The sequence below is a fragment of the Tachypleus tridentatus genome, chromosome 6 (genome assembly GCF_004210375.1).
Source record: "Tachypleus tridentatus isolate NWPU-2018 chromosome 6, ASM421037v1, whole genome shotgun sequence".
NCBI lineage: Eukaryota > Metazoa > Arthropoda > Merostomata > Xiphosura > Limulidae > Tachypleus > Tachypleus tridentatus.
The window spans coordinates 47,196,272-47,208,595 of NC_134830.1; the positions used below are offsets into that span (position 1 = coordinate 47,196,272).

General features: G+C 30.3%; 1 protein-coding gene across 1 annotated transcript in view; it reads left to right on the plus strand.

Annotated features, from left to right (window-relative positions):
- The window catches only part of Dhc64C (dynein heavy chain, cytoplasmic), a 119,991-nt gene that overhangs the window by 16,400 nt on the left and 91,267 nt on the right, over positions 1–12,324 (plus strand). Inside the window, 5 exon segments of the mRNA XM_076504488.1 lie at positions 159–425; positions 2,172–2,243; positions 4,437–4,520; positions 6,593–6,772; positions 9,335–9,634. Coding sequence (XP_076360603.1) covers positions 159–425; positions 2,172–2,243; positions 4,437–4,520; positions 6,593–6,772; positions 9,335–9,634 — 903 coding nt within the window.

Sequence of the window (12,324 nt, forward strand, 5' to 3'; positions counted from 1 at the left end):
AAATAGTGAAAAGAACTAAAACCTTTAGATACAAACAAAGATCCTTGTCTTTAGTAAATATGTTGTGGTTTTCCTCTCTTTTGTGTTACATATTGTTGGTAGGAAATGTACATGTTCCCATCAGAACAAAAGTACAAAAAACATTTTATATTTTTCAGGTGCAACAAAGACAGTTAGGAGTTTCTGGACGAATTTTTGCAATTGACAGTACCCGGGCTCGAAGTGGTAAAGGAAACATTCTCAAATTGCGTGTGAATTTTCTGCCAGAAATAATTACTCTCTCTAAAGAAGTGCGCAACTTACGGTGGATGGGGTTCCGTGTGTCTTTAGCAATAGTTAATAAAGCCCATCAAGCAAATCAACTCTACCCTTTTGCCATTTCTCTGATAGAAAGTGTAAGGAGTTATGAACGGACCTGTGAAAAGGTAATGCTTGAATCAGTAGGTTCTAACTATCAAAAATGTACATTTTTTTCCCACTAATACTGTTCATTAACATGAGCAGTTATGTAGACAAGACTGTTTTTCATTTGCATTTTTGATTCTTGTTTCATACATTACTAAAAAAAATTTCTTAATTTTATCTGTTTTAGAATATGTAAAAATTATGTAAACTTAAATGAGTTATTCTAACATTCACTCGTAAAATCATTAAGTTTGATGTTGCAAAACATTGTTTTATAATAAATTCGTGTTTAATGAATAAATCCTGATATTTGTTTAGTTGCTAAAACCATTGAAAATGTGAGATGCAAGAAAAATCATTTTTTTTATTTGTGTGAGAAACTTCATTTTAAGAGTAAGTTGTATATCTATATACATTCAAATACACATCACAGTTAGTATTAGTTGTATGTTTCTAGTAGGTCCAATGAACATTGCATAATTTTTCATGTAGAGTGAAATTAGTATGTTAAAGACTGTAATATGCCTATCATGATACTGTATTTAATTATTTCATGGAACAGTTTTCAGTTATACTGTCTTCCTGCTTTAAAATTATAAAACATTGAGAATATATATTAATCTTTTGATTTCTAAATCCAGTTGTATTTATTAGTTTAATATTGTTTATTTACACACTTTTCTAGCCATTAATTGCAAGCAGCTGTGCTTGAGATTAATTATCTTTATTAGTAAGATATTTAGTACAAAATATTTTAATAGTTCATGAGAGATGATACATCAGAAGTTAACTGGCAAAAATAGTCATCCAGAATATGGGACATCTTGCAAAGCATTGTAGAAATAAGAAATACATGAATAGTGAATATATATGAAATGAACTTTTATCTTAATTTTATGAAGTATTAGTAATTTCATGTTATACAAGCTGATACTTGTGAGTAGTAAAAGCTAGGTGTAGATAATATATGGAACGAGCATTTTTATTCCAAGCTTGCGAGGAGTAGAGCAGATTGTGTAGCAAAGGTAATTAATATTTTAGTACTAAAACTGATTTATTTCAAAGCTTTGCTTAACATTAGCTTTGCTTTTCATATTCCAACCTGTTAATACCTCTGCTCCATAAAGATGACACTTGCTTTATCATAAAGAGCTTCTCAAACTATTATTTGCTATTTTATTTGAAACATTTCATATAACATGCATCTAGTTTGCAGAAGTTGCATAGCATTATAATAGCAAGTTTTAAAATTTAATTTTTGTAGAGTGGGTGATTTTTATAGCACAGTTTATTTTTAAGTAAATATTTAATGTGTACAAAAGTAAATATGTTTTTATTTCCAGTATGTTAGTTTCATAATTAAACTTCTAATTCACATCACGGCTCCACAATGTTTTATTACTGAATTTATAAAAAAAACAATTTAAAATTGCTGTTTTTCTCTCTTTATTTTTCCTGTGATATCACTATTTCAGTCTGAGGAGACTTTTATGGAAAGTGTTAAAGAGCATAGAATGACTACATGTAATAAATTGAATTTAATAGAAGAAAAGGAATTTTTTGTCACAAATTTTTTTTTTTTAATTTTAGTGACTTTCTTAGATTTCATTTAAGTAAATGTGCTTAAAAGTAATACATTAAACAAAATATTTAATAGAAATATTAATGTGCATAAAGCCTGTGTCCAAAGAAATAGGGGAGTGCATATTTCCATGAGTGACATGTGGTTTAAATATATGAAGATTAAAGATATTTTATTTTTTAAGGTGGAAGACAGACCCTCCATCACACTTCTTGTTGCTGGTCTCAAGAAAGAAGTGCAGCATTTAATTGCTGAGGTAAGGAAGGTTTGGTTTTATCACACTTTTAAAAATCATGGTATTTTCTAAACTCTTTTTTTTTATCTAACACAAGTAGAAAAAAAAGCTGTTTGATAATTAAGCAATCTGTTTTAGTGATCAGTATGAGAATCTAAAAGCTGTATTAATATGTATGAACTGGGAAATATTGTAATGTTTTTGGTAAAGGTATAAATTTACATACCAGCAAATTAATTTATTGATATTTATAGCATTTATTTATAAGATGTATGAAATTTATAAGAAATACTTGAATTTTGATTAAAATCACATTAGGTGTATAGATCCTTAAAGATGTATTAACACACAAGTTTTAAAAAGCACATGTAAAACAGTTTGTTTACTATACAGCATTTAGAATAATATTGATAATAAAGATCTGTTCATTACAAGAAAAAAATAATTTAAATTAAAAAATATAATTTTGATTAAAAATCTTGTTACATTCAAGAAAGTAAACATTTCTTTTTACTGAATAAGACATAGCTGAATCATCTCACTCATTTATTTTAAAAGTAACTATTAAAAACACTCAAATATTAAGTTTTGTTAAGTGATATACACAAGTTCCTGGTTCTTTTGTTTTAGTTACTACAAGTTGAATAACACTGGATCTAGACTGTATATGCATGTCTAGATACAGTTTATGCTTGTTATTTTAATTACATATGCTTGTTTTAATGTTCTTTGATTGAACTTACTGAACACCAGAAACAAATTGACATCCTGTAACAGGAGATATGTCCACCTATAATCTTAGACTTATCTATCATACATGTTTGCAACCAACAGAAAGATATTATTCTAAAATACAAGCTCTCAGTGGTTATTTTGAAATTGGTGAGCAGCAGTTGTTATCAAGTGTGAGTAACTTTTTATAGCAATAAAGTGTTTCACCCTTCATTGCATTTTTCAATTTTTCATACCTTGATAGATAGTAGTTTGAATAATACTTAGGTTTAATTTTTATATTTTAGCGAGTTACATATTAGTTATTTTTTAAAGTGCATATTTACAAGGTTTAACAATTTTTTTAAACATAACCCATAGTTTGCCTCAATAAAATTTATTACAGCATTTAGCCTAAGGCTTACATGACTGTGCAAGTAGTACTGTAATATCCTGGTATCCTCATGTTGTGGTGTGTTGGGATAAGTAATAAATGGTAAATAAATGATAAAAATAAACCATAAAAATGAAAATAACCTGCATGTGAAAAGTTAGAGGTGAAATTAGGAAAATAACAAATGAAATAGTGTTTGATAAATAATTCAAAAATATGTACATATTAGTATTTTTTATTTAAAAACATTATTACATTGTACACTGATGATTGTAGCTACAGTTACTATTATGGTAGAGAAAATGAAAGATAAAATATTTACTTTAAAGTAAACTTTTATTATTCATATGGGAGGTCCTAGAGGTTGTGCAAATGAATTCTGAAAACTGCAAAATTAAAAAGTATTTATCTTAACATGAAAATTATCTTGCAGTCACACTTGACAAAGCCAGAGCGAGACAACTCAATTAAATTCAAAATAGATCTTTTGTAGAAATAATTATAAAAATCTTATTCTTTGTGTATGAAATACCTAAAATGTTTAATAAAATCTTGCCAGCTTTCATAGGTGCATAAAGAACATTGAATTACCTTATGTAGCTTACGTAGGCCTGTGCTAAAACGACTAATTAATTAGAGGTATGCATGATATGTGATATAATTTAATATAATTGTGCTTTTTGTGGTTGCTCTATAAAGTGTTCAAGTAGGTCTACTAAATTGTACATAGATAGATATATATCTTTTTAATGAATATTAAAATTTTAATAACTGTAAGATTTAAGTGTCATATCTGTTAAATAGAGGGGGAAGAAAGATGAATGCACCACAGAGTTTCTAATTTTCAAATTATTTTTTGGGTAATATACCTTCAGACACTTCTAGCTTTCTGAGCAGCATTAGTTCCTTACAATGGAGTCAAACAAATATCAATTTTTTTTTTCCATTTTGTGTACTTTTATCTATCTGTAATGTATAATATATAAAATGTTGACTGTAGAAATGTATTGGTTCCTGTTTTCTTTGTGTTGCAAGATATTTGTAGTTTAATGCTAATTAACAAAAAAATCAAAGGAGAGAAAAATGTGATTGATTATGTCACTTTTCAGGGAATTGGATTAATTTGGGAGTCCTACAGGCTGGATCCCTATGTTCAACGTTTGGCAGAAACTGTATCTAACTTTCAAGAAAAGGTAAAATTTATCTCTTGATTTAAAATTAATACTATTATGATTTATTTTAAGACAATTTCCAGATAAGCTGTAACTGTTTTATTCTGTGATGGGAAAAAGTGATCAACAGTTTCATTTTTTTAGTGAAATAAGCAAAGCTAAGCAAAATTAATATTTTTAGGAAGTAAATTTAATGCATTAGTCATTTACAACCAAAGAATTCTCACTCAAATACATATTGTAGGAAAAAATTTCTTTTCCATTTTATTTTAAACTAATAAATTCCCTGACATAAGTTCAAATGTGGACCAGCAGTATGTTTAACATGACATTTTAAAACAATAGACTTATGGCTCAAAATCTGGCATTCAATTTCTGAAGGTATACGTAGTGTAGGTAACCATTTTGTAGCTCTGTGATAATAAGAAATCAAAAAGGATATTACCGTAAACAATTTTACGTTGAGCTTTTTGTAAGAACTAAATATTTGGTAGCTGTACAGACTGGTGATAGTGTCTTAACCTAAAATCTGTTTTTTGAACACCTCAGTGCTCTGCAGTGTGATATAAAATGAACACTGTGTGGCACATTATCTGGTGTTTAAAGAAAAAACAATTTTAGGGCATATTTGTCCAGAAAAGTTAAAGCATTTAAAATTTTGTTATTGCTATCATTTTTATGTATGAAGTTACAGAAAAACAACAGCCTTTTCAGTTTGATTCTTGTCAGTGTATTGAAAGCAGAGTTGTTATGAATCTAAATTTTTCTAATTATTGAGTTGTGACCCTTCATATGCTTAATTCTGTCTTATTTTGGATCTATGTGATTATCTGATAATTCAGCACATGTTTTTAGGAGGGCTGTAAACTTATCTTGCAACAGTAAAACCTGCAGATTTTATAAAGAATTAATAGATTACAATAGTTGAAGTATGCTTATTTTGTAAATACTTGTTTTTCAAACCATATAAATGTGTTTGCATTTTACAATTAAGTTCTAAATTATGCTAGCCATGTACTTCAGTAATGTGTCTGACAGAATAGTTTTATTTGTGTGTTTTTATGACAACATTAATGTTTTACTTGGTAATAAAAATAGAATGAGAAGTTTAAATAAAAATATTTTGTTGCAAGTTATTATTCTTTGTACATCAAGCTTTTGGTGTTTTTTTTTTTTTAAATTCAATGAGAAATGAGTGATTAACTATGTCGTGATGGAAAATATCTTATTAACATTATCAACAATCCACTAGAATAGTGTGATTTTTTTCATAAATGTAAATCACAGTGATCTTTAATTCTTTTCTGGCTTTTGATGTGTATTTAGTTTTGAAAGTATTGTGCTCCTGTGTAAATAGCTTTCAGGGAAATGTTTTTTTCTCATTGTTCAGCCCAAACTGTTGATATATGCTTTTAATTTAGAATCTACAATGGACAACTGAGGAGGAATGTCACAAACATTTGTAGTTAAGTTAACATGATATTTTTATTATAGATTTTATACCTGTGAAAGCATGCTGTTGTTAACTTGTTAATGACAATTAAAACTATTAAGCATAAGGTATTTAAGTTATTAAAATTTCAGTTAAAACAACATTGTGAAAATGATTATTGGTTGTGCCTATAATAGTGAAATATACTGTAAATACTACAAACCCAGTTACTGCAGTTGGTTTTTCTAGATATTATTTTTGTGCTCATTATAAATTTACAAAATCGATATAAATTCAAAACCATTACATGAAATTGACACATGTTAATCAAAGAAACACAAACATATATTGTGCCAAACTTAAATAATATTAGTGGAATTGATATAACTTGGGTATGTTGCAACTATAGGTAACATTTAAAATGCCTTTGTGGTGTATAAATACAAATCTTAGAATTGGGGTAATATTTTATTTTGTGATTCTTTTGAGAAGTTTTGAAATAAAAATTTGTATTTGATATTACATTATTCATCACATTAATGAAAATAAGCATTCTAATAGTTTAAAATCCTTTGCATGGTGTGGCTTGTATTAAACATGAATCTTGTATAGTTTTCAGATGATTTTAATTACATGTAAAATTTTTTTTTTTAAATTATAGGTGGATGATCTACTTACAATTGAGGAACAAATCGATGTTGATGTTCGATCTTTGGAAACAAGTGCTTACTCAGCCAGCACCTTTGCTGATATCTTAAACAAAATCCAGAAGGCTGTGGATGGTCTCAGTCTTCACCAGTATTCAAACTTGCACTTGTGGGTCAGCAAGTTGGATGAAGAGGTAAATAGTGGTACAGAATTTTAGAAGTTGGCATACGGATACTATATGCAGTTGAACTTTCATCAGCAATACATGATTTTGTAAATTGATACTTGCAACGTCTATAAAATGTACAAGTACATGTATACATGTTTTTAAATCATCCATGAAAGTACACAGGAAACTATTATTGTAGAAAAAAATTTTTACACTTTATGTAAAAGAACAATAGATATGCTTTTCTCAGGTTTTGAATACATTCATGCAGTCAGTTGTAACAGTCATAATAATTCCCTTGTTCTTCAGTTAGGTGGTCCTAACATCATTACACACCAAAACATAGGTACATATTTTGAGTGATCCAGATAATGTAATATATGCCTATGACAATTTGTATATAAACTAATATGCTAATTCAGAGCAGATTAGAGCTTGAATTTGAAAATTTATGATTAGAGGTTATTGCTTTTGGCATGTTAATATCAATTTTGAAATAAATTGGGTCATTCAAATTTGAAAGCTCCCAAAACCCTTTGTCACAGTCCTAATGTACTTTACAGTGTTCCAGTTGTCAGACCTAGAAGACCTGTACTTGCTCCAAAAGGTCATTGGTGGTTTTTTTTTTTGTAATATGATTGTACAAAATTCTTTGCAATAAATAAATATATATTATTAACTGATCAATTATAATCTGAAAAAACAAACACAAAAGTATTTTCAATAAGCCAAATATTTCTAACCTGTAATTTTTAGTATTCTTTCTTCATCTTGTATTGCTATGTAATATGGACAGAAAATTATCAAAGTATTTTTCCACAAAAGTGTTCACTGCAGACAGCTGACAAACACTGATTCGGTGCTCCCTGCACACAAGACATTTACATGTCATGGAGCTTTTTTTATCCTTCTTTGAAGGATAATAATCATCTCTTCTTTGGGAGGGCCTACTCTTGAATTTTTGAACTTAACTCAGTACTGTGAACTTCTCAATTCTTGGAAGCCTTCATCAAAGCAGGAATATCTGGCTTGCGGCAGAGCATCCCCACAAGTATCAGTCATCTCAGGAATAGTACTTCATCAAGGGGCATGCTTGTAAAGATGTTACATTTGCATTTGGTATTCCTTATTTGAGTGCACAACTTATGTACAGTGTTTTATCAAAGAATCCTCTGGATGTCTTCACCAGACTTTTTTTTTTACAGTGTATACATTTGCATAACAATTTTTGCTTTGCAAAAATCAGATCTTTAGCCCAAACTCCACTGACTTTCTTAGCATGTATTAAATGAACTTGCATCATTTACTTAAATGCATCTGTTGCTCATCTGCTGTTACACAATTACTGGAAAAAAACCTTTTTATGGCAGCTAGCAAGGAAAACATCCCATGTGTGTCTGAAAGTTGTCATGTGAACTGTTTAAAGATGAAAATCTTGTCATCAAACCTCAAGAAATGATTAATACCTCTAAAATTTTTAACAGACATTGTAGATCAATAATAGGGCTAGAAGATGGGTATCTGAGCAGCTTCCTGATGGAAATGTCCTAGTTTTTTTATAATCTACATAAATGGAAGGACCCATAAAAAACAAAACCTTGTCTTTAGTTATATTTTTCTGTTATTTCTTACCTTCTGCTATTTTTTGTCCTTCAAAGTTTAAAAACTTGGATTGGTTATGAGAATTTCTTCTTTTCCTGTTTTTTATGTTTCAATATCATATAAATACAGATAAGTCATTTCTTTCTATGTTTACATTCTACCTCTGTTTCACATTTGCATATCTGTATAAAGAAATGATGGTCTGCTGGACTCAATGAATGGCTGAACAGTTAGGTAAGTTGTAGGAATTGAACTTTTCCCATGTACCAGTATCAAAACTGTCTTTCTGAAGTACTTGCTAGGAAACTATAGAGAAACAGAAGGGAGAGTCTTGGCAACATATACATCTACAATTATTACACAACAAAAATCATGTTAGGTTTCTTGGACTCAGGACTCTTCACCATTTTCATTATAATATTTAGACTTTAGTCTACAAGCACAATAATTGTAGAAGTTACAAAATCAATAAACATGCATATGTACAGTTGAGAATTACTGTAAAATTACACACATTCACATAAACAGAACTAACCTAATCCTTGCATGAGAGGAGGTTTAGACAGAGAATAGGATATCTGATAGAATTGTTAATAGGTTGTATCTGTCTGTTTATTGGGTGTGATGTTTTGGGCTGATAAATCAGCTCTAACAGCCTGAAGTGCCATCCAAGAAACTTCCTTGACAGTTGTAGTCTGTTAACTAATACTTTCAAATAGGTCAGTACTTTGTATTGTATCAAGAGTACATAGGTGAAATAATATAGAAAGCAAAAGAAAATATATGAGTTAAACTCACACTTTCATGTGCATGGACACGCATGCAGACAGACACGCACGCACGACGCAGACAGACAGACACACACACACACACACACAGAGAGAGAGAGTGAAATGAATGTATTATGTGCAGTAATGTGTATAAGTTTCATATAAAATAAAGTAGAAAATTTATCCAGGTTTGTCCGTGGTGATTCTTTCATAGGTGGAGAAAAAGCTGGCATCTCGACTCCAAGCTGGCATCAGTGCATGGACCAAAGCTCTAGAAGGGAAACGAGAAGAGGAAGTGGATATCTCTATGGACACTGATGCACCAGCTACCACAGCACACAAACCAGGAGGCGATCCTCAGATTGCAACTCTTATTCACGAAGTACGTATCACCAACCAGGTTATGTATGTCAGTCCCAGCGTCGAAGAAGCTCGTTTCAATATCCTTCAGCAGATGTTTGCCTGGGAGAATGTTGTTTTGTCTCAAGCTCGGATCCAGAGCACCCGTTATCAGGTAACGCTGTAGCTTGGTTATGTTATCTGACTTCTTTCATCATAATCGGAAATATTTTAAGTTTCTTGAATACTAAGTACTAATTTTTAATTATTATTTTTTTAATAGGTGAGAAAAGCTACTTTATGAACATGCACGATTGGGTTGGTTCTAGCTACAGTTTCTTTACTTTTAGTTAAACCAGAATAAGGTTTATTTTTTCTCTATTTCAGACCCAGTAATAGCTACTTTGCCTTTGGCAAGTATTCATGTGTTGTTACCTTCCTTTCAATTTTACTTCAGTTGTCAAACAAAAATAGGGTTACAAATATTTATTAAAGCCTCAGGAAATATTTGATCAACAGTTAATGTGGGAATGCCATGCAAGTTTAATTTTGCAAATATAGAAATTTTACCTTGTTTGGTTTCAATGAGATTTCATAGTTGTTTATTTCAAAGCCATTTGTTGTGCAGTTTCATTCTTGCTTCAGTTGTTGGTTAGGGCATTGACCTGCAACTGCAAGTTAAAATCCCATCACTAAACATGCTTGACCTTTTGGTCATGGTGGTATTGTAATGTGATGGTCGATTAGAGTAGCCTATGATCTGGCAATAGATGGTGTTGCCTTATTCTTTGCCCTCTAGTCTTTCACTTCTAAATGAGGACAGTTAGTGCAGATAGCTCAGGGGTAGCTTTGAATGAAATTCAATAATCAAACAACTAGTCTTGTTTTTTTGTAGTAGTTAATTTTAGACAGAATATTTTCCAAACTCAAATAAAATCTTTTTACACAGGTAATGATGATGAACAAAGTTGATACAGGATTATCAGTGTGGTTATGATGCTAGGAAATAGTTAGTATATTTTTCTTACACATGTAAACCAGTATATTTTTGGTGTGAGTATTATTCCACTGTTCTCTTTCACTGATATTCCTCACCATTTGAAGAGTTAATGTCAAGATCAACACAGTGAATCGGTAAGTATCTTGGTTCAGTGCTTGTGTGGGCAAAATTTTCTAAAGAAATACACCTTAATGTTTTGTGGATCAAGGAAAAGTTTGAATTTACATTGTAGCTGTTCTGTTCACACACTTTCATACCACAAGACTGATTGCAAATTTAAAACTCCAGGTTTTCTTAATAGTTTTTAATTCAAATCATTACTTTGTTTCAGTAACTTCTATATGGATATTTATTGTCTCAGGAAATAGACATCAGAGCAGTATGGACCTCTTCTGTTGGGGATTAAAAGAGATTTAACTTAGTATTTGTCACTGTCTTATTGCTACAGTTTGATTTTTATAGTACAGTAAAAGCTCTTGTGAGTCTCATTTTTTTGTTTTTAATGATGGTTTCATCATCGTATATTTGGCCATTGAAGTCTTCTTGGAGCAGTGCAACTTGTTTAAAATAATTTTGGTCATTCATACCAGCTCCAATTGAGCCTAAAACATTCATTGATATTAACCTCTCCATCTTTAGTCACGGATGTTTTAATGGTTGGTGAGAAATAGAATAATCATTATGTATTCTGTGTGACTTGTGTCAAAAGTTGAACATAACGTGGTAATACTTGGCATTCTTTGCCAGATTTCTCACACGAGTCTGTATCTTGTTGCAACATAATTAAATTAACTCATTCTGAATGTTATTTTACAGGTATTGCTTAGGTGTTATTTCTTGGGTTTGATATTCAACAAAGTGCAGAAACTTTCTGTTTCTAGGTGAGAATAGCTCCTCACAACTTCCAAGAAATGTAGTATTTTAAAGTTCAGGAACTACTGCTAGGGCACTAAGACTTATTGCCATGTGTAATAACTTGCTCATGAGAATGCCCAATGTACTGATCTCTTTTAACCCAATTACTATTACACCCATAACTCTATTTTAGGCCAGTTAGCTCGATCACTGAAGTCAAATAATTGTGCAATCTTTCATCTGCTTTTCAGCTTTATAATTATTGTCATAAAATCTTTTTTTTTCAATTTCTGAGACAGTGCAGTAGGAAGTTGCAGCACAGGTCTTTTCACTAGTTTTAGCAGCAGTGGTTCCTTGACTGACACTAGTTGGCTGTTTACATATTTTTAAAGTAATGCAAAAGTTTGAGAATATTTCTCACTCCACCCCTTCTTTTGTTTTTACCCATTTCCTTCTCCAGTTTTGAGCACCTAAAAGATGGTACCTTTACCTCAGTGACTTTTGTCTTAAATTTACTGTAATTATTTTGTGTTATCACTTTTAATTTTCAATTTTTAACTAATATTAATGTTTAGTTAATTTAAAAATAATTTGTAAATATTTTTATCATCTGTATTTTTAAAAAAATGCTCGGTATTTTAAGCTCATGATTTGTTTATATGTCACTTTGCCTGGTTTTAATAATTTTTGTACAAATTTCTTGTTTTTAGAATATTTAAGTGTATCTCCTAAACAAACAAATTTCAGTTGTATAAAGAGGTAAACTAAACACTTGTACTGAGCTCCTTTTTGGCTACTCACAGCAGATGTGCCCAACTATGGAAATGTATTGGTAACTTTGGCAGATTAATTAGTAAGATTGTTTTATCAACTTTGGCTGTTAACTACTTTGATGTCACTGGTCTTCTGTTTAGAACAAGTTGGATATCTATTTGATATTTGTAATGTGTGAATATTTTGTAAACGTACATTATTTGTTATTTGCAGTATCACGGTTAAGTGAAGTTATG